Source organism: Dendropsophus ebraccatus, chromosome 3, assembly GCF_027789765.1.
Source record: "Dendropsophus ebraccatus isolate aDenEbr1 chromosome 3, aDenEbr1.pat, whole genome shotgun sequence".
In the NCBI taxonomy this organism is placed as follows: domain Eukaryota; kingdom Metazoa; phylum Chordata; class Amphibia; order Anura; family Hylidae; genus Dendropsophus; species Dendropsophus ebraccatus.
This window is the reverse complement of record NC_091456.1, coordinates 116984686-117008824: the sequence shown is the minus strand read 5'-3', so window position 1 is coordinate 117008824 and position 24139 is coordinate 116984686. Positions and strand designations below refer to the sequence as shown.

General features: G+C 43.7%; 1 protein-coding gene across 6 annotated transcripts in view; it reads right to left on the bottom strand.

Moving 5' to 3' along the window:
- Window positions 1-24139, bottom strand: part of SEMA6B (semaphorin 6B) — a 683939-nt gene that overhangs the window by 261392 nt on the left and 398408 nt on the right. For all 6 annotated transcript variants that reach the window (XM_069964532.1, XM_069964533.1, XM_069964531.1 and 3 more), the window contains one exon: window positions 13690-13780. In XM_069964532.1, the coding sequence (XP_069820633.1) occupies window positions 13690-13780 (91 nt within the window). The remainder of the gene's footprint in view (window positions 1-13689; window positions 13781-24139) is intronic.

Sequence of the window (24139 nt, the reverse complement as noted above, 5' to 3'; positions counted from 1 at the left end):
AACTATTGATAGTTTGATATTGGGGCAGCATTAGGCTAGGATTAGTAAGCTCTGAAGGACCAAAAACTGTGGGCTCTCTTACCTTGATAATGCTGCTGGCTGGTTATGCAAAATATAGGGACTGGAGATGAGCAAATTTACAGTAATAACAAACCAAATGGCTTTGTTATCACTGTAATCTGCTCATCAGCCTACTTCTTTTCAACTCACTGCCATTCTATACTGCTCCTCCTTGGGTGCTGGGAAAAGCTGGATCCAGTCCTGGGTTTATAAGTAGATTTCAGAGATAAGGAAGAACTCTGGTTCGTTATTACCGTAAATTTGCTTATCTCTAATAGGAACCCCTTGTCATTTTTTATTTATTTTTGAAATATGAAAAAAAAATAACAAGGCTTTCCCTTATTTTGCAAAACCAGTCAAATATGATCCAGAAGCAACAGCCTGGCATTATCAAGATTTCTGATCTTCAACAGCTTACCAATACCAGCTGTATGTCGCATGTCAGACTATCTGGTGCCACTGAAGGAAGGAAGGAAGGAAGGAAGTAGTGAGATGACAGGAGTGTTTGTCTCTACAGTGTGAGAGGACAAGTGTGTTAGTACATGGCATGTGTGCTAATTTTGCTGTTAATACAATTCATCAATCACATCATAGTGCCTAAATTGTTGCCTATATGATGTGTATATTAAGTAGCAATTAAAATTATTATCCATATCTATATCTAGCTATATACATGTCTTTTGTATATGCATATTACAAAAAGACACTATCAGTTGTTGTTTTGCACACCTGATACAACCAGCGCTCCATGTTGTAGCACTGTGTTGTAGTACTGTAAGCACTTTTTCAACCTCCCACTTACTTTTTCACTCCATGTTGGAACCCAGGGTCACTTTTAGGCTATGTTCACACGTTTTTTCAGCTCCATTTAAAATGACGTCCGTCATTTTAGGTCTAAAATAACAGATGTCATTTAGCAGCCTTGCCTCCCCTTAGTGCAAGGACTGGTGTTTGTACATTATTCTACTTTGGGTTACTAATTGGACTTTGGGTGCGGCTTAATTGAAAAGTCCATTGAATTTAATAGTAAAAAGGGAGAAAGAACGGTGATAAAAAAAAAAACTGTGTATGAACTACTAATAAAAAAATTCCGCTGCTGGAACGAAAAATGTGAATTGTTGGGGGCGGAGCATGAGGCGAAGCTAAGACACACCTCTCCTGTGCTCACCTCGTGAATCCGGAGCCATGTGCTGACCAGCAATGATCTGAGTGTGGAGGCCTGAGGCTGATGCTGGCTTTGGGCTGCTTGGAGAGATCTGCCCGGTGAGGTTCCCTTGCTGCTTGCTGTGTTGGCCTGGAAGACACGGAGGCCGGGGGCAGCATGGAGCCGGTGACGCAGCTCCCCTCTGGATTTGTGAGGGTTGCGGTGGCAGCGTTACCCCTGAAAAATTCTGTGGGTGTTATATGTGAGAGAGTCCCAGTAAAGAGGTCAATTATTGCCTTGCCTCAGTCGTGGGAGTTCTCCGTAGACCTGATAAACTGGAGGAGAATAAGCCCCATGAAATATTGGTACATGGGAAGCGTCGTTTGTGCCTACTACAACCGCTGTATAACTATTGCCATTATTCAAACAAAACACAGCAATCGCTGAGCTGAGGGAGACCAGCGACAATAAAATCAAATGGAGTACTCACTGAAGAGTCTCCACTGATGCATTGCTCCCTATAAATTTAAATATTCAAAAGAAGGGTCCGTGGAGTCTCAGTTACGAGTCTCAAAACAGGGGAATAGCCAGATATCCCTCCAGGGGAGGGAAACCTATTGCCAAGGGTGTGCCTCCCAGTCGGGAGATCACCAAACCACCCTGATACGTAGCCCCTTAAGTCCCACTCGGTTGCGAGTATTGGAACATACACTCACCGGCCACTTTATTAGGTACACCTGTCCAACTGCACGTTACCACTTAATTTCTAATCAGCCAATCACATGGCGGCAACTCAGTGCATTTAGGCATGTAGACATGGTCAAGACAATCTCCTGCAGTTCAAACCGAGCATCAGTATGGGGAAGAAAGGTGATTTGAGTGCCTTTGAACGTGGCATGGTTGTTGGTGCCAGAAGGGCTGGTCTGAGTATTTTAGAAACTGCTGATCTACTGGGATTTTCACGCACAACCATCCCTAGGGTTTACAGAGAATCGTCCGAAAAAAAGAAAAAACATCCAGTAAGTGGCAGTTTTGTGGGCGGAAATGCCTTGTTGATGCCAGAGGTCAGAGGAGAATGGGCAGACTGGTTCGAGCTGATAGAAAGGCAACAGTGACTCAAATAGCCAACCGTTACAACCAAGGTAGGCAGAAGAGCATCTCTGAACGCACAGTACGTCCAACTTTGAGGCAGATGGGCTACAGCAGCAGAAGACCACACCGGGTGCCACTCCTTTCAGCTAGGAATAGGAAACTGAGGCTACAATTTGCACAAGCTCATCGAAATTGGACAGTAGAAGATTGGAAAAACGTTGCCTGGTCTGATGAGTCTCGATTTCTGCTGCGACATTCGGATGGTAGGGTCAGAATTTGGCGTCAACAACATGAAAGCATGGATCCATCCTGCCTTGTATCAACGGTTTAGCCTGGTGGTGGTGGTGTCATGGTGTGGGGAATATTTTCTTGGCACTCTTTGGGCCCCTTGGTACCAATTGAGCATAGTTGCAACGCCACAGCCTACCTGAGTGTTGTTGCTGACCATGTCCATCCCTTTATGACCACAATGTACCCAACATCTGATGGCTACTTTCAGCAGGATAATGCGCCATGTCATAAAGCTAGAATCATCTCAGACTGGTTTCTTGAACATGACAATGAGTTCACTGTACTCAAATGGCCTCCACAGTCACCGGATCTCAATCCAATAGAGCATCTTTGGGACGTAGTGGAACGGGAGATTCGCATCATGGATGTGCAGCCGACAAATCTGCGGCAACTGTGTGATGCCATCATGTCAATATGGACCAAAATCTCTGAGGAATGCTTCCAGCCCCTTGTTGTATCTATGCCACGAAGAATTGAGGCAGTTCTGAAGGCAAAAGGGAGTCCAACCCGTTACTAGCATGGTGTACCTAATAAAGTGGCCGGTGAGTGTAAATAGGGAAATACCAGGGTGGCCCCTTTTATGTCAAAATCTAAGTCTGTGGCAAGTATTGCAACAAGACAAGTGTTTACCAAGGCAGGCATCCATCCACAGACGATCGTTTCGGGGTAGTTGCCCCTCGTCAGTGTGGAGTAGGATTGTGGCTAACAGGGGCAATGAAAAATAGACCAACAAAACACAGCAATCGCTGAGCTTAGGGAGACCAGCGACAAAAAAATCAAATGGAGTACTCACTGAAGAGTCTCCACTGATGCATTGCCCCCTATAAATTTAAATATGCAAAAGAAGGGTCCGTGGAGTCTCAGTTAAGAGTCTCAAAACACGGGAATAGCCAGATATCCATCCAGGGGAGAGAAGCCTATTGCCAAGGGGGTGCCTCCCAATGGGGAGATCACCAAACCACCCTGATACGTAGCCCCTTAAGTCCCACTCAGTTGCGAGTATTGGAACATAAATAGGGAAATATCAGGGTGGCCCCTTTTACGTCAAAGTCTAAGTCTGTGGCGAGTATTGCGACATGACCAGGGTTTACCAAGGCAGGCATCCATCGACAGACAATCGTTTCGGGGTAGTTGCCCCTCGTCAGTGTGGAAAAGGATTCTGGCTAATAGGGGCAATGAAAAATAGACCAACAAAACACAGCAATCGCTGAGCTCAGGGAGACCAGCGACAAAAAAATCTAATGGAGTACTCACTGAAGAGTCTCCACTGATGCATTGCCCCCTATAAATTTAAATATGCAAAAGAAGGGTCCATGGAGCCTCAGTTACGAGCCTCAAAACACGGGAATAGCCAGATATCCCTCCAGGGGAGTCAAGCCTATTGCCAAGGGGGTGCCTCCCAGTGGAGAGATCACCAAACCATACGTAGCCCCTTAAATCCAACTCGGTTGCGAGTATTGAAACATAAAAAGGTGGCCCCTTTTAAAGTCTATTCTTTTAAGTCTAAGTCATTATTCCACAGACATTATCGGTTGTGGTAAAGAGCAAGTTGGACAGGATTTGTTTATACAAGATCTGCAATTTCTGCCCTAATTAACACCTGCTTTCCCTCCTACATCTCCGTTGTGACGGAATAATGAAATGAACTAACCCTGCTTTGCTGCTTCCACCGACTGCTAACTCCGGACCATCTCTACCATTGCTGCTCTTGGGATAATAACTGTTCCAACCCATGGTGGTTGGAATGGTAACACTAACTTTTTCCTCCTGTTGATAGGGATCCCTCCTAACATGATTTTGGATGCGCCAAGGGAGAAATAACTCTACTGTAGAAGATGCATGTTGTTGCTCTGTGTTTCCTTCTCCCTGCCTACCTTTAACTGTGATGGTCTTGCTGCACTAACTGAACTGCATTAACTATAGCTGGGGTTAACTATTGCTGGGGGCTTATTAACCCCGTAAGGACAGAGCCTGAAATGGCCTTAAGGACAGAGACAAATTTTATGAATTTGACCAGTGTCACTTTATTCATGAATATCTTCGGGATGCTTTTACCTATCTGGCTGATTCTGAGATTGTTTTCTCGTGACATATTGTACTTTAAATTTCTGGTAAATTGGAGTCGATACTTATAATAAAACTTAATGAAAAAACCCAAAATAACGTGAAAAATTGTAAAAAAAAAATACATTTTTCCAACTTTGAAACTTTTTTGCTTATACAGAAAATGCTTATGCCACATAAATTATATATTAAATAGCATTAGCAACATGTCTACTTTATGTTTGCTACCACTGTGCATGTCACCTGCGCCGGACTCGTCCAAGGTCTTCCTGTCCCAGACGGCTACTGCTGGGAAACCTCTCAATTATCCTGCATCTCCTGGTTTTACCTCGAGACACCTAGAGCTGGCAGCGGTGAGCTTCTCTAAGCCTACAATAGAATTGTGCCTATGCTTAGCACAACTCGCCCAGGTGAACATATTGCTGTTCACCTTTTGTAGCCTCTACTAACCTGTGCTTGGATACTACACTAGAAAGCGCCTCGATCTCTCCTTTTGTTTTGTACTTTATGTTTGCGGCATTTATTAAACTATCTTTCATTTTTTTTAGACAATAGAAAGCTTAAAACATAAGCAGAAAATTTCCAAACTTTCAGTAAAATTTCAAAATCAGATATGTTTAAAGACCTGTTCAGGTTATGGCTGGGTTCACACTATGTATATTTGAGGCTGTATTTGGTCCTCATGTCAGGTCCTCATAGCAACCAAAACCAGGAGTGGATTGAAAACACAGAAAGGATCTGTTCACACAATGTTGAAATTGAGTGGATGGCCGTCATATAACGGTAAATAACTGCCATTATTTCAATATAACAGCCGTTGTTTTAAAATAACAGCAAAAATTTGCCATTAAATGACGGCCATCCACTCAATTACAACATTATGTGAACATAGCCTTTCTGTGTTTTCAATCCACTCCTGGTTTTGGTTGCTATACAGCCTCACAAATACAGCCTCAAATATACATAGTGTGAACCCAGCCTTAAAGTGTATTTGAGGGTCCTGTATGTTAGAAAGCCCCACAAAGCACCCCATTTCAGAAACTGCACCCCCACACTCTGCAAAAGCACATCCAGAAAGTGTTGTAACCCTTTAGGGGAGTCACAGAAATAAAAGCTAAGTGTGTAAGAAATTTGGCAATTTAAATTTTCTGTGCAGAAATTTTGTTATAATCCAATATTTTTCATAATTATAAACCTATCACCAGAGAAATGCACCCCAATAATTATTGCCCAGTTTCTGCAGTTTATAGAAATACCGGATATGTGGCCCTATTCTGCTATTTGACACAACCACAAGCCTCAGATACAACGGAGCGCCTAGTGAATTTCAACGCCTCTGTTATACTTGGTCATTTTTGACTGTACCACTTGAGGTTGGCAGAGGCTCTGGGGTGCCAAAACATAAAAAACACCCCTAAAAGGGACACCATTTAGAGAACTACACCCCTCAAGAAATGTAACAAGGGGTGCGGTGAGCATCTGGACCCCACAGGTGCTTCACAGATTTTCCGAACAATATGGCGTGAAAAAAGAAAAATTTATTTTTTACACTAAAACGTTGTTCTAGCCTTCAATTTTTCATTTTCACAAAGGGATAAAAGGAAAAAAAACAAACACAAAACGTGTAGCGCAGTTTCTCCCGAGTACAGAAATACCCCACATGTGGACATAAAAGTGCCAAGCGGGCGCAGGACGAGTCTCCAAATGGAAAGAAGCGGCAATTGGCTTTTGGAAGCTGGATTTCACTGGATTGGATTTCAAGGGCCATGTCGCATTTACAAAGCCCTCGTGCTGCCAAAACACTGGACACCCCCCACAAGTGACCCCATTCTGGAAACTACACCCCTCAAGGAATCAAGGGGGGCAGTGAGCATATGGACCCCACTGGTGACGGGCACAAATGTGGAGTAAGTGAAAATTTTCATCAAGGGGTCCATATCCTCACTGCACCCCTTGTTAGATTCCTTGAGGGGTGTAGTTTCCAGAATGGGGTCACTTGTGGGGGGTTTACAGTGTTTTGGCAGCATGAGGGCTCTGTAAATGTGACATGGCGTTCATCATCCATTCTAGCCAAATCCAACCTCCAAAATCCAAATGGCGCTCCTTACCTTTGGAGGCTTGCCCTGCAGCCACATTACGGTTTATGTCCACATGTGGGGTATTTTCGGGGAAAATTGCTCTACACATTTTGTTTTTTTTCTCTCTTAACCCCTTGTGAAAATGATAAATTCAAGGCTAGACCAACATTATAGTGTAAAAAATGTAATATTTTCTTTTCACGCCACATTGTTCCACATTTGTGCTCGTCACCAGTGGGGTCCATATGCTCACTACACCCCTTGTTACATTTCTTGCGGGGTGTAGTTTCCATAATGGGGTCACTTGTGGGGGGTTTCAACTTTCTTGGCAACACAGGGGCATTTTGAATGCAACATGGCCCCTCGAAATCCATTCCATCCAAATCCAGCCTTCAAAAACCAAATGGCGCTCCTTCCCTTTGGAGGCTTACCCTGCATTCACATGGCCCTTTATGTCCACATGTGGGGTATTTCCGTAAATTTCTCTACACATTTTGTGTTTTTTTTTTTTTTTATCTTTTAGCCCCTTGTGAACATGAAAAAATCAAGACAAGATCAATGATTTAGAGTAAAAAATTAAAAAAAAAATTACACTAAATGTTGGTCTAGCCTTGATTTTTTCCATTTCCACAAGGGGTTGAAAAAGAAAATAAATGCAAAACATGTAGGGTAATTTCCCCTGACTACGAAAATACCCCACATGTGGACATAATGTGCCATATGGGCACAGGGCAAGCCACCAAAGGGACAGAGCGCAATTTAGAGGCTGGAATGGAGGATGGAGGCCATGTTGCAATCCCGTGCTGAGAAGCTATGATGGCCTGCTATGATTTATAGCAGGCCATCTTCCCCGATCGCTGTGTGTGAACACACAGCGATCGGGGAAACCGCGGGCGTACATTTACGCCCTGTTGCGTTAAAGCCCAGGCAACGGGGGCGTAAATGTACGACCGATGTCGTTAAGGGGTTAATTGCATCAGCCTAATATATCAGTGGTGGTGTGACTGCATTGGCTTTGCTGGAAGCTTGTCTGATTGTTTATGTATATCAGCCTCTGTTAACTAACACCTCTTCCGTTTACCTGTTGTGCCCCTCTCCCAGGTCTCAATAGATAGGAGGGGGTAATTAGGCAGGATGGCTTCAAGAAAAGTCAACGAGAATAGTAGTCCTAAACATGAAAACAAGAAAAGTCTTGGCAAGATTGATAAACTATTTAATTCTCCCACCGCAGGCAGAACTAAGGATTTAAGCTGTGTCACAGAGAAAGAGGCAGGGGCGGGGGGTGGTGGTGATAGCCCGCCTCTGTGGCTGGCAGACATCTTAGCGGCCATTAGTAAATGTGACAGCTCCATCTCGCCAGTGGCAGAGCAAGTTGGTGTCATTGGGTCTGGTGGAGGTTGGGGGTGGGAGGGGCATCAGGGTGGGAGGATCACCATGCACGAGGAGGGTCTCCTTTTTTTTCTTCTTTCCTTCCCTTCTCTTTCTTTCTCCTCTTTTCCCCTCTCTCTTAGCAAAGGCCAATGCTTCGCATATCGACTTGGAATATTAGCGGGTTGGGGGAGAAATGTAGGAGACTGGCCGTTATGAGTGTTATTAAAGTGTCACTGTCGTGAATTTTTTTTTTGCAGAAATCAATAGTCCAGGCGATTTTAAGAAACTTTGTAATTGGGTTTATTATCCGAAAAATGCATTTTTATCATGAAAAAGCAGTTTGAAGCTCTCCCCCCTGTCTTCATTGTTCTCCTATGGAGAGAGCTAAAGAAAAGACCAAAACAGGACAACAAAGAGTTAATCTACAAATCCCTCACCCGTTATCTGTTCTGACCATCACCAGTGACCTGTCTGAGCTCGGATTACAGCTGTCACCCAGCTCCGTGCCTGTAATCCTCTGTTATCTGCTTTCTGCTGCCGGCTAACTCCCTCCTTCCTCCTCCCCCCTCCCCTCTCCCTAGAACAGACAGGGGACGTCTCCTGCAACAAGTCACAATTTTCAGATTTTTCAGAGTGGATGAAAAGAGGAAGGAGGGGGGGACCTGGGAAAAGGCTTTTTACATGCAGATAATGGCAGATTTGGCTAATAAACCCAATTACAAAGTTTCTTAAAATCGCCTGGACTATTGATTTCTGCAAAAAAAAAAAATACGACAGTGACTCTTTAAGATTTATCAACCCTGCATTGTTGGTCTCTTAGAAACACACTTGGTCAAGGAAGCTGTGGTCAAAGTTTATAGGCCATGGTGGGGGGCACATTATCATGTGAACTTTTCTAATTACGCTAGGGGGGTCTCGATCTTGGTCCACAAGAGGATTAAATGGGTGTTGTTGGACCAGCTGATAGACAAGGACGGGAGATTCGTGTGCCTTTATTGTCAGATTAAAGGGCTAGAGTGCATCTTGGCCTTCATATACATCCCCCCCCCCCCCCCCCCCCCCCCCGGTTAAATTAGAGGTTCTTGAATTAGTGTTCACATTCGGTTATAAACATAATGGGTGTCCACTTCTGATTGCTGGGGACCTTAACGCAGTTGTCAGTAAACAGATTGACCGCTTCAGGACCTCTCTTCCTGTCCAGGGTGCCGGTCGGTCCCCCCTTCCTTCACTTCTTTGGGAGCTGGGCCTGACCGACATATGGCGGGTGAGAAATCCGGAGGCTAGGGGCTTCTCCTGTTAGAATAAATCCAGTAACACGCAATCCAGAATTGACATTGCCTTCTAAAATGATCAAATGGGTTCACGATATAAAGTACCTGCCTCGCTGCTTATCAGATCACAGCCTATTGTTGGTCGAGCTGGATATGCAGAGACGCAGCTTTTGCCGCACATTTAAGTTTAATGCACATTGGTTACACTTATTAGATGAATCACCTGTATTAGACAAAGAACTACATGAAATTTGGAGGCTTAATGTTGGTAGCGCTCCTCTAAACACTGTTTGGGACGCTTTCAAAGCTATAATTAGAGGGAAATACTTCAGGATAATTCAAGGGAAAAAGGCACAGTTTAGAAAGATAGAAACAGATCTTAAGGAAAATGTTCAATCACTGGATGAGAAATTTAGATGGGATCCGACACCAGTTGCACAACAAAATTCAGTTATAGGTCAGGAAAAGCTGGATAAATATCTGCTGAAGAAAGCCCGGTCTAAAATGGGATTTGCGGCCAGGAAGAGTTTTCTTGAGTCAGGGACCCCTAACAAGGGGCTTATAAGGATCATCAGAAATCAGAAGGGGAGCGGGAAAGTTCTTGCTCTTCAGCTACCTAATGGTTCTATCATAAACTCCCCGGGTGAAATTCTTGAGTCCTTTAGGGAGTACTTCCAAGATATATATAGGTCCAGTTGCAGGACGCAGGATGGGTGTTTAAAGAGGTTGCTTGATCTCGCCTCTCTGCCCAGAGTAACACAGGAGCAAAGTGAGATGCTTAGTGCCCCCGTTTCACTGGAGGAGCTCAAGGGTGTTTCAGTGGATGCTCCCAGTGGTTTCTCGCCAGGACAGGATGCTATCCCCTATATATACAAGAGGCACAGGAAGGTTTTGCTTCCGGCGCTCCTCCAGGTATTGGGGTGCTCGATCTCCGGGGGGTCTCTCCATAGATCTATGGGTGAGGCAGAGGTCATCTTGATTTTAAAAGATGGTAACGACCCCCAGGAGAGACAGTCTTATAGGCCAATCTCTCTAATAAATGCACATACAAAGCTCTTTGCCGGGGTGTTGACGGCCAGACTAAACAAAGTAGTCGGGGGCTTGATTGGGGAGGACCAGACTGGGTTTATCCCAGGTGGCCAGTTAAAGACCAACCTCCGGAGATTATTTGAGAATATGCAGCCTGCGGATGGGGAGGGCTCCCACTCCATCCTGTCATTGGATGCGGTCAAGGCTTTTGACAGGGTGGAGTGGGGATACCTCTGGGCAGTAATGGAGAGATTCGGACTGGGGAAGGCTTATATAGAGATGATAAGGCTGCTCTATATGGTGACGCGAAGGCCGCTGTTACTGTAAATGGACTACACTCAGCTGCTTTCGGGCTGGGTCGAAGGACCAGGCAGGGATGTCCCCTCTCCCCCTCACTCTTCGCCCTCAGTATAGAACCAGTAGTGTGTCTAATTAGACTGGATCATAATATAGTTGGTTTTGGGGGCGAGGGGGAAAGGGTATCCCTGTATGAGGTTGGCATGCTCCTGACCACATGTTCCTGCGGGACCCTGTGGTAGCAATCCCTATAGTCATTGAGCTGATACAGAATGTGGGGCAGTATTCAGGCCTAGGGATAAATTGGAAAAAATCAGTATTAATGCAGGTGGCCGCTGGGGGGGACCTTTCCTTCCCACAGCTCCAGGTTTTGGAGATGGGTGACTCTCTCGGAACATTTCGGCCTTCAGCGATCTCAACCTAGCTCCATTGATAAAGGAGACTGAGCAAAAGGTGAAGGTATGGCATAACTTGCCCCTTTCTAGGGCAGATAGGTTGGTTTTGCTGAAGGCTGTTTCTCTTCCTAAATTCTTGTATGTCTTTGGAGCCGCCCCGATTTGGTTAGGCCAGAAGGATTTTAGGAAGATAAGAAATATTTGAAACTTCTTAATTTGAGGGCGCAAGCGTGTCCGCATAAAGTTGGAGTTGTTGACTGCCCCTAGGGAGAAGGGCTTCTCAGGCCTTTTGGCTTTTAGATTGGAGGGACAACCCCATTTTTTCTCGCCTGGGGAAAGAGGCAAAGGATGTCCATCTAGATATATTTCAGATCCTTGACGCTGGGTTATTAGACGGCAATGCTAGAACGGAATGGCCTATGGTGGTCAGAACCTGGCGGGAGATAAAAAGGTGTTTGGACCTGAGGGGCTTTTTCTGGTTCTCCCCCCTTTGGCATCATCGTAGATTGGTGAAGGTTAAGAAACTGGGGGTACTCCACAGAATCTTTGGCCACGACCTGAGGTTAATAACTGATATGGTGGTTATGGGAAAAATTAAAACATGGGCCCAGGTTAAGTCTGAATATGGCTTAAAGACTCCCGTTGGTTTGATTATCTGCGTCTCTCCAGGGCATTGGGGATGGACCTGAGAAGGACGAAGTATGGGCTTAAAGAGAACCAATCACCTAAATGTAACTGTCCCTATTATGAAAGTATATCTCTCCCTAAGTCTATTCATGAAGATACAGACTGCATTTGCAGTCTGTATCTTTATACTTTACCTGATCCTCTGTTCCCTGGCTGTTCCGGTGGGCGCCGCCATCTTGATGACGTCACTTGCGTTCCAGCGGTGCGTTCCAGCGTGACGTCATCAAGATGCCGCCGCCGCCGGAACAGCCAGGGAACAGAGAATCGGGTAAAGTATAAAGATACAGACTGCAAAAGGCAGTCTGTATCTTCATAGATAGACTTCATGAAGATACAGATTGTATTTGCAGTCTGTATCTTTATACTTTACCTATCCTCTGCTTCAGTGCCGCATGGCCGGGCGCCGCCATCTTGATTACGGGCCTTGCGTTCCACCGCTGGAACGCAAGTGACGTAATCAAGATGGCGGCGCCGGCCTTGCTCCACCGAAGAAGAGGATAGGTAAAGTATAAAGATACAGACTGCAGAGGCAGTCTGTATCTTCATAAATAGATTAGAGAAGAGGGACTAGAAAATACACAGCGATCTTGCGCTACATAGCGCGAGATCACTGTGTATTAACGGAGCGGCGGGCAAAGGATCATGGGAACCTTTCCTGCCGCTCTGCATGACGGGAGTTTCCTGTCTCGCGCCGGCTCTTTTGAAAAGAGCCGGCTCGAGACAGGAAAGTAAAAAGTGAATAATTAAAAAACGTGGCAATAAAAATAATGAATTATATTTACAAATGTCAATAAAATGATGATTTACATCTAATTAGGGAATAAAATTTTTTTAACTTTCGTCCATGATTTAAGGCCAATCTCACATTAGAGAAGCTGAGAGGGCTCGGTAATAGGCCTAGAGGGGTCTCGATATTGTATAAATGTTTCCTCCTAGAAAGAAAGCTGGATTTTGAGAGCAAGAGGGCCTGGGAAAAGGAGATGGAGCGGGGGGCGGTGAATTGGGCGGTAGTCTATTGCAACATCAAAAAAGTCGCACCCTCGGCGAATCATCAGTTGGTTCAATTAAATATTGTTCACAGACTGTATTACACCCCCTCTTTCCTTAGTAAAATCAAAAAGAGGGACAATGACCTCTGTTCTAGATGTCAAAATAAAGCGGGGATTTTGGGCATATGTTCTGGTCTTGTGAAGAACTGAGTCAATTTTGGTCCGGTGTCTCTTAAAGCATAAATGAGGCCACAGGTGTGACCCTAGTAGAAGATTTTTGTTTGTATGTTTTAGGAAATACCTTTGGATTACCCACTGGGATTTCTGGGAAACAGAGAAAGTGTCTGCTGAAAATGTTTTATGCGAAACTCTTGATTATGAGAAAATGGATTTCTCCTCAGCTGCCCTGTTTGGTGGAATGGGATCAGTGTATGAGGATCCTTGCATGAGGCATTCTTCCCTCTATTGAGATGACAGGTACATATTTTTGTCATATATATTCATAAATTATTTTTTCTTTCATATCTTACAGTATTCATTTATTAACCTTATTATGAGCCTTTACAGTCTGGCAAAGTTTTACAGTGGTGTGCTTATTAGTATAACTAGGATGTGCCATGTGACCCAACATGTTGTATATATGGCTAATGTCCAAAAAGTTGTTTTTTTTTGTGAATAGTGAAACTTCTTTTGAAATAATCACATGCAATGTATACAGTTAAATTCTGAGTTATAGTAAATTAGTTAGTCAACTGTTTAATAGATGTTTTTTAAGCCTGTTTTCTTGTGATCATTACAGGGGTATTCTTTTAGAAATGTAATTTCTAAAAGACAACTTCCATTAAAAAATAAATTTTAGAAATCCTGAAGATGTGATAACATGTTATAACTCTGTACACATTCAACATTCCATTATTTTACCTGCAAATAAAGCCACATTTCCATGTTTTGGGTCATAAGGACACCGTGCCATTCCATTTATTATCTCACCAACTTGTTCAAGCAAATCGAACTGAAAGTAATAAAAGAAAAAAAAGGAGACATTAAACAATGACGTGAAGCTTTTCATTTTCAATTTTTAAAAAATCTGGGAAATATTTACAGTACATTATTTAAAATTAATGCATACAGAATCTATATAATAAGTTCAACAGTATATCAGTGTAAGAAAATACAGCTGTTAGGGATTCATGCATATGGCCACATGCCATGTGCCCAAAGCCATGACAATCATTGTATTACTGTCTTTGTGAGACAAAATATTCTAAACTAGATTTGCATTTCCAGGAAAATAGTGCTTCAAAGGAGCGCCCCTTTACCCTGGTTGCCATCCCTTTAAAAGCGACTTGGGTCCCGTCCCTTTAAGAGCGACTTGGGTCCCGTCCCTTTAAGAGCGACATGGGTCCCGTCCCTTTATGAGTGACTTGGGTCCCGTCCCTTTAAGAGCGACTTGGGTCCCGTCCCTTTAACCCCTTCTTGGTGCAACTAGTTTGGGCCTTAATGACCAGGCTAATTTTTCAAAATCTGACCTGTCTCACTTTATGCTCTTATAGCTCAATGATGCTTTAACGTATGCTAGCGATTCTGAGATTGTTTTTTCGTCACATATGGCACTTTATGTTAGTGGCAAAATTTGGTTACTACTTTGTGTGTTTTTTGTGAAAAACATCAAAATATCATGAAAAATTTTAAAAATTAGCATTTTATGAACTTTGAAATTCTCTGCTTCTAAAAAAAGAAAGTCAGAGCACATAAATTAGTTACTAAGTCACATTACCAATATGTCTTCTTTATTCTGGCATAATTTGGTAAACATATTTTACTTTTTTAGAGTGTTATGGGGCTTAGAAATTTATCAGCAAATTATCACATTTTTGTGAAACTGATTTTTTTAGGGACCAGTTCTTTTTTTAAATGGATTTAGAAGTCTGGTATCCTGAAAACCCCCATAAGTGACCCCATTTTGGAAACTACACACCTTAAAGAATTAATCTAGGGGTACAATGAGCATTTTAACCCTACAGGGGCTGGAGGAAAGTATTCACAATGAGGCAGTAAAAAATTGGAAAATTTTAATTTTCCAATAATATATACGTTTAGATTAAAGTTTCTCATTTTCAAAAGGAATATGAGACAAAATTTGTAACGCAGGTTCTCTTGAGTACAACGGTACCCCATATGTGGGCGTAAACCACTGTATGGGCACACAGCAGGGCTCAGAAGGAAGGGAGCGCCAATTAGCTTTTCCAATGCAAATTTTGCTGAAGAAGTTTCTGAGCGCCAGGTGCGTTTGCAGTGCCCCTGTAGTGTCAGCAGAGAGAAAACCCCCCATAATTCACCCCATTTTGGAAAGTGCACCCCTCAAAGAATTCATCTTGGTGTGTGGTGACCATTTTGACCCCACAGGTATTACAGGAAAGTATTCAAAAGAAGACAGTAAAAATGAAAAACTCGAATTCTTCCAATAATATGTTCGTTTAGTTTGAAATTTCTCAATTGGCTGATGATTGGCTGTCAGCGTTTAGAGTGTGACCATTATTTCCAATGGGCCATTATTTTCTATGGGAAATTAGGGGTCTTTAAACGTAAATTTCTTAAAAACGAAAAATCCGATCGAAACGAAAAAAATAGATAGCACACCTCACACCGGTGAGGGCTTCTAAACGCAGTTTGAACGGAGTCTGTGCGCAAAGTGGTTCGGGCTGTATTACGCGCCGAAAAATGGCTGGAAGAAACAGAAGAAGAATATGAACTAGATTTGCATTTCCAGGGAAATACATAGTGCTTGAAAAGAGCGCCCCTTTTTCAGTGACTTCCTTTTAAGAGAAACTTTAACCCTGGGTACGAGCGACCTGGGCCCCTTTAAAGCGCGACCTGGGCCCCTTTAAGAGCGACCTGGGTCCCGTCCCTTTAACCCTTTAAGGACATGGCCCATTTTCGTTTTTACGTTTTCGGTTTTTCCTCCTTGTGTTTAAAAGGTCATAGCACTTGCATTTTTCCACCTAGAAACCCACATGACCCCTTATTTTTTGCGTCACTAATTTTACTTTGCAATTACAGGCTGAATTTTTGCATAAAGTACACTGCGAAACCAGAAAAAAATTCGAAGTGTGGTGAAATTGAAAAAAAAAACGCATTTCTTTTATTTGGGGGAAATGTGTTTTTACGCCATTCACCCTGGGGTAAAACTGACTTGTTATGCATGTTTCTCAAGTCGTTACGATTAAAACGATATATAACATGTATAACTTATATTGTATCTGATGGCCTGTAAAAAATTCAAACCGTTGTTAACCAATATACGTTCCTTAAAATCGCTCCATTCCCAGGCTTATAGCGCTTTTATCCTTTGGTCTATGGGGCTGTGCGAGGTGTCATTTTTTGTGCCATGATTTGATCTTTCTATCGGTACCTTGATTGCCCATATACGTCTTTTTGATCGCTTTTTATTACATTTTTTCTGGATTTGATGCGACCAAAAATGCGCAATTTTGCACTTTGGGATTTTTTTGCGCTGACGCCGTTTACCGTACGAGATCAGGAATGTGATTAATTAATAGTTCGGGCGATTACGCACGCGGCGATAGCAAACATGTTTATTTATTTATTTATTTGTTTACTTTTATTTAAAACCTGGGAAAAGGGGGGTGATTCAGACTTTTATTAGGGGAGGGGGCTTTTTACTATTAACAACACTTTTTTTTTTTTTTTTACACATATACTAGAAGCCCCCATGGGGGACTTCTAGTATATACACAGTGATCTCTCATTGAGATCTCTGCAGCATAGATATGCTGCAGAGATCCATGAGATCGGCACTCGTTTGCTTTCGGCTGCTGCAGCCGAAAACGAACGAGTGCCGAGCCGAGGACGGCGCCATCTTGGACGCGTCCCCGGCCGGCATCAGTAACGGAGATCGCTCCTCCGGGACAAGGTCCCGGAGGAGCGATCTCCCCCACTAGACACCAGGGAAACGTTGCCTCCGGTAATCGGGGGCAGCTGTCAACTTTGACAGCTGCCTCCGATTAGCTAATTAGCGGGCACGGCGATCAGACCATGCCCGCTAATAGCGGCGGTCCCGGGCTACACGCGGCACCCGGGATCGCGGCACTTCAAAGCGGGGCCGCCGCGCGGCCCCGCTTTGAAGTGCAAGTGAGGACATAGGACGTACCGGTACGTCCTATGTCCTTAAGAGGTTAAGAGGGACTTGGGTGCCTTTAAGAGCGACTTGGGTACTTCTAATGATAAAGATCATTGCTCGGTTACCATGACAATCTTACTCATGTCAGTGAGACAAAATCATTAAGGACCTTCCATCTTCTACATCTTCTATTGGCCAATCGTGGACATGTGACTGTGTGGATGTTATGAGACATTGCCTAACAGGACCTTAGCATTTGTATTGGCTGCTATATTTCAGCTATTTGCATATGTGCTGTGATTGGCTGTTACCGTTTACAATGTGGCCATTATTTCCAAACGTAAATTTCCTAAAAACGACAAATCTGATTGAAACTGAAAATAGATAGCACACCTCACACCGCCGAGGGCTTCGAAACGCAGTTTGAACTGAGTCTGTGCGCAAAGCGGTTCGGGCTGTATTAATCGCAGAAAAATGGCTGGAAGAAGAAGAATACGGATTACAATACTAGATTTGCATTTCCAGGAAAATACATAGTTCTTGAAAAGAGCGCACCTTTACCAGTGACTTCCCTTTAAGAGAAACTTGGATCCCATTCCTTTAAGAGCGACATGGGTCCCGTCCCTATAAGAGTGACTTGGGTCCCATACCTTTAAGAGCGACTTGGGTCCCTTTAAGAGTGACTTGGGTCCCGTCCCTTTAAGAGCTACATGGATCCCTTTAAGAGCTACATGGATCCCTTTAGGAGCGACTTGGATCCCTTTAAGAGCGACCTGGGTCCCTTAAAGGGACCCAGGTCGCTCTTAAAGGGACCCAGGTCGCTCTTTAAAGGGAATCATTTCGCTCATAAAGGGACCCAAGTCGCTCTTAAAGGGACCCAGGTCGCTCTTAAAGGGACCCAGGTCGCTCTTAAAGGGACCCATTTAGCTCTTAAAGGGACCTATTTCGCTCTTAAAGGGACCTATTTTGCTCTTAAAGTGACCCAGGTTGCTCTTAAAGGGACATATTTCGCTCTTAAAGGGACCCATTTTGCTCTTAAAGGGACATATTTCGCTCTTAAAGGGACCCAGGTCGCTCTTAAAGGGACCCAGGTTGCTCTTAAAGGGACCCATTTTGCCCTTAAAGGGACATATTTTGCTCTTAAAGGGACCGATTTATCTCTTAAAGGGACATATTTCGCTCTTAAAGGGACTCATTTTGCTCTTAAAGGGACACATTTAGCTCTTAAAGGGTCATATTTCGTTCTTAAAGGGACCAAGGTCGCTCTTAAAGGGACATATTTCGCTCTTAAAGGGACCCAGGTCGCTCTTAAAGGGACATATTTTGCTCTTAAAGGGACCAAGGTCGCTCTTAAAGGGACACAGGTCGCTCTTAAAGGGACCCATTTTGCCCTTAAAGGGACATATTTCGCTCTTAAAGGGACACAGGTCGCTCTTAAAGGGACCCAGGTTGCTCTTAAAGGGACCGATTTTGCTCTTAAAGGGACATATTTCGCTCTTAAAGGGACATATTTCGCTCGTTAAGGGAACCATTTTGCTCTTAAAGGGACTCAGGTCGCTCTTAAAGGGACCCAGGTCGCTCTTAAAGGGACATATTTTGCTCTTAAAGGGACCCAGGTTGCTCTTAAAGGGACCCATTAATCTCTTAAAGGGACATATTTCGCTCTTAAAGGGACCCAGGTCGCTCTTAAAGGGACCAAGGTCGCTCTTAAAGGGACCCATTTTGCTCTTAAAGGGACATATTTCGGTCTTAAAGGGACCAAGGTCGCTCTTAAAGGGACCGATTTTTGCTCTTAAAGGGACATATTTCTCTCTTAAAGGGACCCAGGTTGCTCTTAAAGGGACCCAGTTCGCTCTTAAAGGGACATATTTCGCTCTTAAAGGGACCCATTTTGCCCTTAAAGGGACATATTTCGCTCTTAAAGGGACCCATTTTGCCCTTAAAGGGACATATTTCGCTCTTAAAGGGACCCAGGTCGCTCTTAAAGGGACATATTTTGCTCTTAAAGGGACCCAGGTTGCTCTTAAAGGGACATATTTCGCCCCCCGTCTAATCCAACATGTTAGAGAACAGCATGGAGGTGATGCTTCCGTCCTAAGATTTGCAGGTATCGAAAGAGTGTATAACAAAAAAGGCGAAGATAAAAAACGCCTCCTGCTTAGGACGGTACTAAGTTGGATTATACGCACTGGCGCTGAGGGACCTGGAGGGTTAAATGAAAGGGTAGATCGTAGCTTTTTAATTTGATGCTCTGCAGTTTGTATCGTTTTTAATATTGTATGTATTATATGTACTTTGGTTCACATTTTTTGTATTTTTTGAGTTTTTATATTTCACAGGTGTCTTGCATGTTACTAAGTCTCTTGTCTATTTGTATAGCACATGACGTGTTGTAAGGGGAGGTCCGTAGAAGCGCGGTTACGCGCGAAACAGCCTGTCACCGCCCTGTTTGTCTCCTAGCGTTCACCCTGTCCGTGTATGCACTAGGTCCTATATGTTTTTCTGTTTGAGAAAATAAAGCCATGAAGATTATTCCGGTGAGTGCACTCCATTATTCCTTCTATTTACGCTGATACCACTGTGTCTGTTCTATGCTTTTGGGAGTTTTTTTGCACCACCTTTTTGGAATATTGCAGCAGCAGATCGTTTCCACCTATTATATTTCCTGCAGGCCGTCTTTTTATTCAGTAGTCTATAGTGCCGCCCGCTTCTGCTTTTGTTTCAGCTCTTAAAGGGACCCATTTTTCTCTTAAAGGGACATATTTCGCTCTTAAAGGGACCCAGGTCGCTCTTAAAGGGACCAAGGTCGCTCTTAAAGGGACCCATTTTGCTCTTAAAGGGACATATTTCGGTCTTAAAGGGACCAAGGTCGCTCTTAAAGGGACCGATTTTTGCTCTTAAAGGGACATATGTCTCTCTTAAAGGGACCCAGGTTGCTCTTAAAGGGACATATTTCGCTCTTAAAGGGACCCATTTTGCCCTTAAAGGGACATATTTCGCTCTTAAAGGGACCAAAGTCGCTCTTAAAGGGACCGATTTTGCTCTTAAAGGGACATATTTCGCTCTTAAAGGGACATATTTCGCTCGTTAAGGGAACCATTTTGCTCTTAAAGGGACTCAGGTCGCTCTTAAAGGGACCCAGGTCGCTCTTAAAGGGACATATTTTGCTCTTAAAGGGACCCAGGTTGCTCTTAAAGGGACCCATTTTTCTCTTAAAGGGACATATTTCGCTCTTAAAGGGACCCAGGTCGCTCTTAAAGGGACCAAGGTCGCTCTTAAAGGGACCCATTTTGCTCTTAAAGGGACATATTTCGGTCTTAAAGGGACCAAGGTCGCTCTTAACCCCTTAGCGACCCATGACGTATCTAATACGTCATGGCGCCGCGGGGGGTGCTCAGAGCGGGGTCCCGCCGGGACCCCGCTCTGAACGGCGCTGATCCCGGCTGACACGTGCAGCCGGGCAGTGCCTCTGTTAGCCGGCGCGGGTCCCGTTGCCGCGCCGGCTAATTAAGCACTTCAATGCAGCTGTCAAACCTGACAGCTGCATTGAAGTGCTTTATGCACACTATCCCTGGTGTCTAGTGGGTCGGATCTCCCCCCCGCGATGCGATCACAGGGGGGAGATCCATTCTTCTGCCCGTGCCGGGCCTCAGCGTCGGAATGACGCTGATCCCGGCTCGGCAGTAGATTGCTATGGCCTGCAGCAGGCCATAGCAATCTATGACCGATCTGATCGATCTTTGCTGTGTATATACACAGCAATGATCTCTATGAGAGATCATTGCTGTGTATATACAAGCCCCCCAGGGGGGCTTCTAGTGTATGTAAAAAAAAAAGTAAAAAAGTGTTTTTATTAATAAAAAATCCCCTCCCCTAATAAAAGTCCAAATCACCCCCCTTTTCCCATTTTATAAATATAAATTAATAAATAAATAAACATATTTAGTATCACCGCGTGCGTAATCGCCCGAACTATTAATTAATCACATTCCTGATCTCGCACGGTAAACGGCGTCAGCGCAAAAAAATCCCAAAGTGCAAAATTGCGCATTTTTGGTCGCATCAAATCCAGAAAAAATGTAATAAAAAGCGATCAAAAAGTCGTATATGCGCAATCAAGGTACTGATAGAAAGAACACATCATGGCGCAAAAACTGACACCTCACACAGCCCCATAGACCAAAGGATAAAAGCGCTATAAGCCTGGAATGGAGCGATTTTAAGTGACATATATTTGTTAACAATGGTTTGAATTTTTTACAGGCCATCCGATACAATATAAGTTATACATGTTATATATCATAGTAATCGTAACGACTTGAGGAACATGCATAACAAGTCAGTTTTACCATAGGGCGAACGGCGTAAATGCAAAACTCCCCGAAATCAAAACAAATTCGGTTTTTTTATCAATTTGACAGCGCAAATGATTTTTTTCCGGTTTCACAACATATTTTATGGAAAAATAATGCCTGTAATTGCAAAGTACAATTGGTTTTGCAAAAAATAAGCGCTCATATACGTCTCTAGGTGAAAAAATGCAAGCGCTATGGACTTTTAAACATAAAATGGAAAAAGCAAAAGCGCAAAAACGAAAATTGGCTTGGACCTTAAGGGGTTAAAGGGACCGATTTTTGCTCTTAAAGGGACATATTTCTCTCTTAAAGGGACCCAGGTTGCTCTTAAAGGGACCCAGTTCGCTCTTAAAGGGACATATTTCGCTCTTAAAGGGACCCATTTTGCCCTTAAAGGGACATATTTCGCTCTTAAAGGGACCCATTTTGCCCTTAAAGGGACATATTTCGCTCTTAAAGGGACCCAGGTCGCTCTTAAAGGGACATATTTTGCTCTTAAAGGGACCCAGGTTGCTCTTAAAGGGACATATTTCGCCCCCCGTCTAATCCAACATGTTAGAGAACAGCATGGAGGTGATGCTTCCGTCCTAAGATTTGCAGGTATCGAAAGAGTGTATAACAAAAAAGGCGAAGATAAAAACGCCTCCTGCTTAGGACGGTACTAAGTTGGATTATACGCACTGGCGCTGAGGGACCTGGAGGGTTAAATGAAAGGGTAGATCGTAGCTTTTTAATTTGATGCTCTGCAGTTTGTATCGTTTTTAATATTGTATGTATTATATGTACTTTGGTTCACATTTTTTGTATTTTTTGAGTTTTTATATTTCACAGGTGTCTTGCATGTTACTAAGTCTCTTGTCTATTTGTATAGCACATGACGTGTTGTAAGGGGAGGTCCGTAGAAGCACGGTTACGCGCGAAACAGCCTGTCACCGCCCTGTTTGTCTCCTAGCGTTCACCCTGTCCGTGTATGCACTAGGTCCTATATGTTTTTCTGTTTGAGAAAATAAAGCCATGAAGATTATTCCGGTGAGTGCACTCCATTATTCCTTCTATTTACGCTGATACCACTGTGTCTGTTCTATGCTTTTGGGAGTTTTTTTGCACCACCTTTTTGGAATATTGCAGCAGCAGATCGTTTCCACCTATTATATTTCCTGCAGGCCGTCTTTTTATTCAGTAGTCTATAGTGCCGCCCGCTTCTGCTTTTGTTTCAGCTCTTAAAGGGACCCATTTTTCTCTTAAAGGGACATATTTCGCTCTTAAAGGGACCCAGGTCGCTCTTAAAGGGACCAAGGTCGCTCTTAAAGGGACCCATTTTGCTCTTAAAGGGACATATTTCGGTCTTAAAGGGACCAAGGTCGCTCTTAAAGGGACCGATTTTTGCTCTTAAAGGGACATATGTCTCTCTTAAAGGGACCCAGGTTGCTCTTAAAGGGACATATTTCGCTCTTAAAGGGACCCATTTTGCTCTTAAAGGGACATATTTCGGTCTTAAAGGGACCAAGGTCGCTCTTAAAGGGACCGATTTTTGCTCTTAAAGGGACATATGTCTCTCTTAAAGGGACCCAGGTTGCTCTTAAAGGGACATATTTCGCTCTTAAAGGGACCCATTTTGCCCTTAAAGGGACATATTTCGCTCTTAAAGGGACATATTTCGCTCTTAAAGGGACCCATTTTGCCCTTAAAGGGACCAATTTATCTCTTAAAGGGACATATTTTGCTCTTAAAGGGACATATTTCGCTCTTAAATGGACCCAGGTCGGTCTTAATGGGACCCATTTTGCTCTTAAAGGGACATATTTCGCTCTTAAAGGGACCAAGGTCGCTCTTAAAGGGACATATTTCGCTCTTATAGGGACCCAGGTCGCTCTTAAAGGGACCCAGGTTGCTCTTAAAGGGACATATTTCACTCTTAAAGGTACCTAGGTCGCTCTTTAAGAGCGGAATGGGTCTCTTTAAGAGTGAAATATTTCCTTTAAAGGGACCCAGATCACTCTTAAAGGGACCCATTTCGCTCTTAAAGGGACCCAGGTCGCTCTTAAAGGGACATATTTTGCTCTTAAAGGGACCCATTTCCCCTCTCAAGGGACCCAGGTCGCTCTTAAAGGGACCAAGGTCGCTCTTAAAGGGACTAAGGTCACTCTTAAAGGGACCAATTTATCTCTTAAAGGGACATATTTCACTCTTAAAGGGACCCATTTCGAGCGAAACGGGTCTCTTTAAGAGCGAAATATTTCCTTTAAAGGGACCCAGATCACTCTTAAAGGGACCCATTTTGCCCTTAAAGGGACATATTTCGCTCTTAAAGGGACCAAGGTCGCTCTTAAAGGGACTAAGGTCACTCTTAAAGGGACCAATTTATCTCTTAAAGGGACATATTTTGCTCTTAAAGGGACATATTTCGCTCTTAAATGGACCCAGGTCGGTCTTAATGGGACCCATTTTGCTCTTAAAGGGACATATTTCGCTCTTATAGGGACCCAGGTCGCTCTTAAAGGGACATATTTCGCTCTTATAGGGACCCAGGTCGCTCTTAAAGGGACCCAGGTCGCTCTTAAAGGGACATATTTCACTCTTAAAGGGACCCAGTTCGAGCGAAACGGGTCTCTTTAAGAGCGAAATATTTCCTTTAAAGGGACCCAGATCACTCTTAAAGGGACCCATTTCGCTCTTAAAGGGACCCAGGTCACTCTTAAAGGGACATATTTCGCTCTTAAAGGGACCCATTTACCCCCTCAAGGGATCCATATCTCTCTTAAAGGGACCCGGGTCGCTCTTACAGGTACTTAGTTCGCTCTTAAAGGGACCTATTTAGAGAGGCTTGGGTCCCTTTAAGAGCGACTTGGGTACCGTTCCTTTAAGAGCGGCTTGG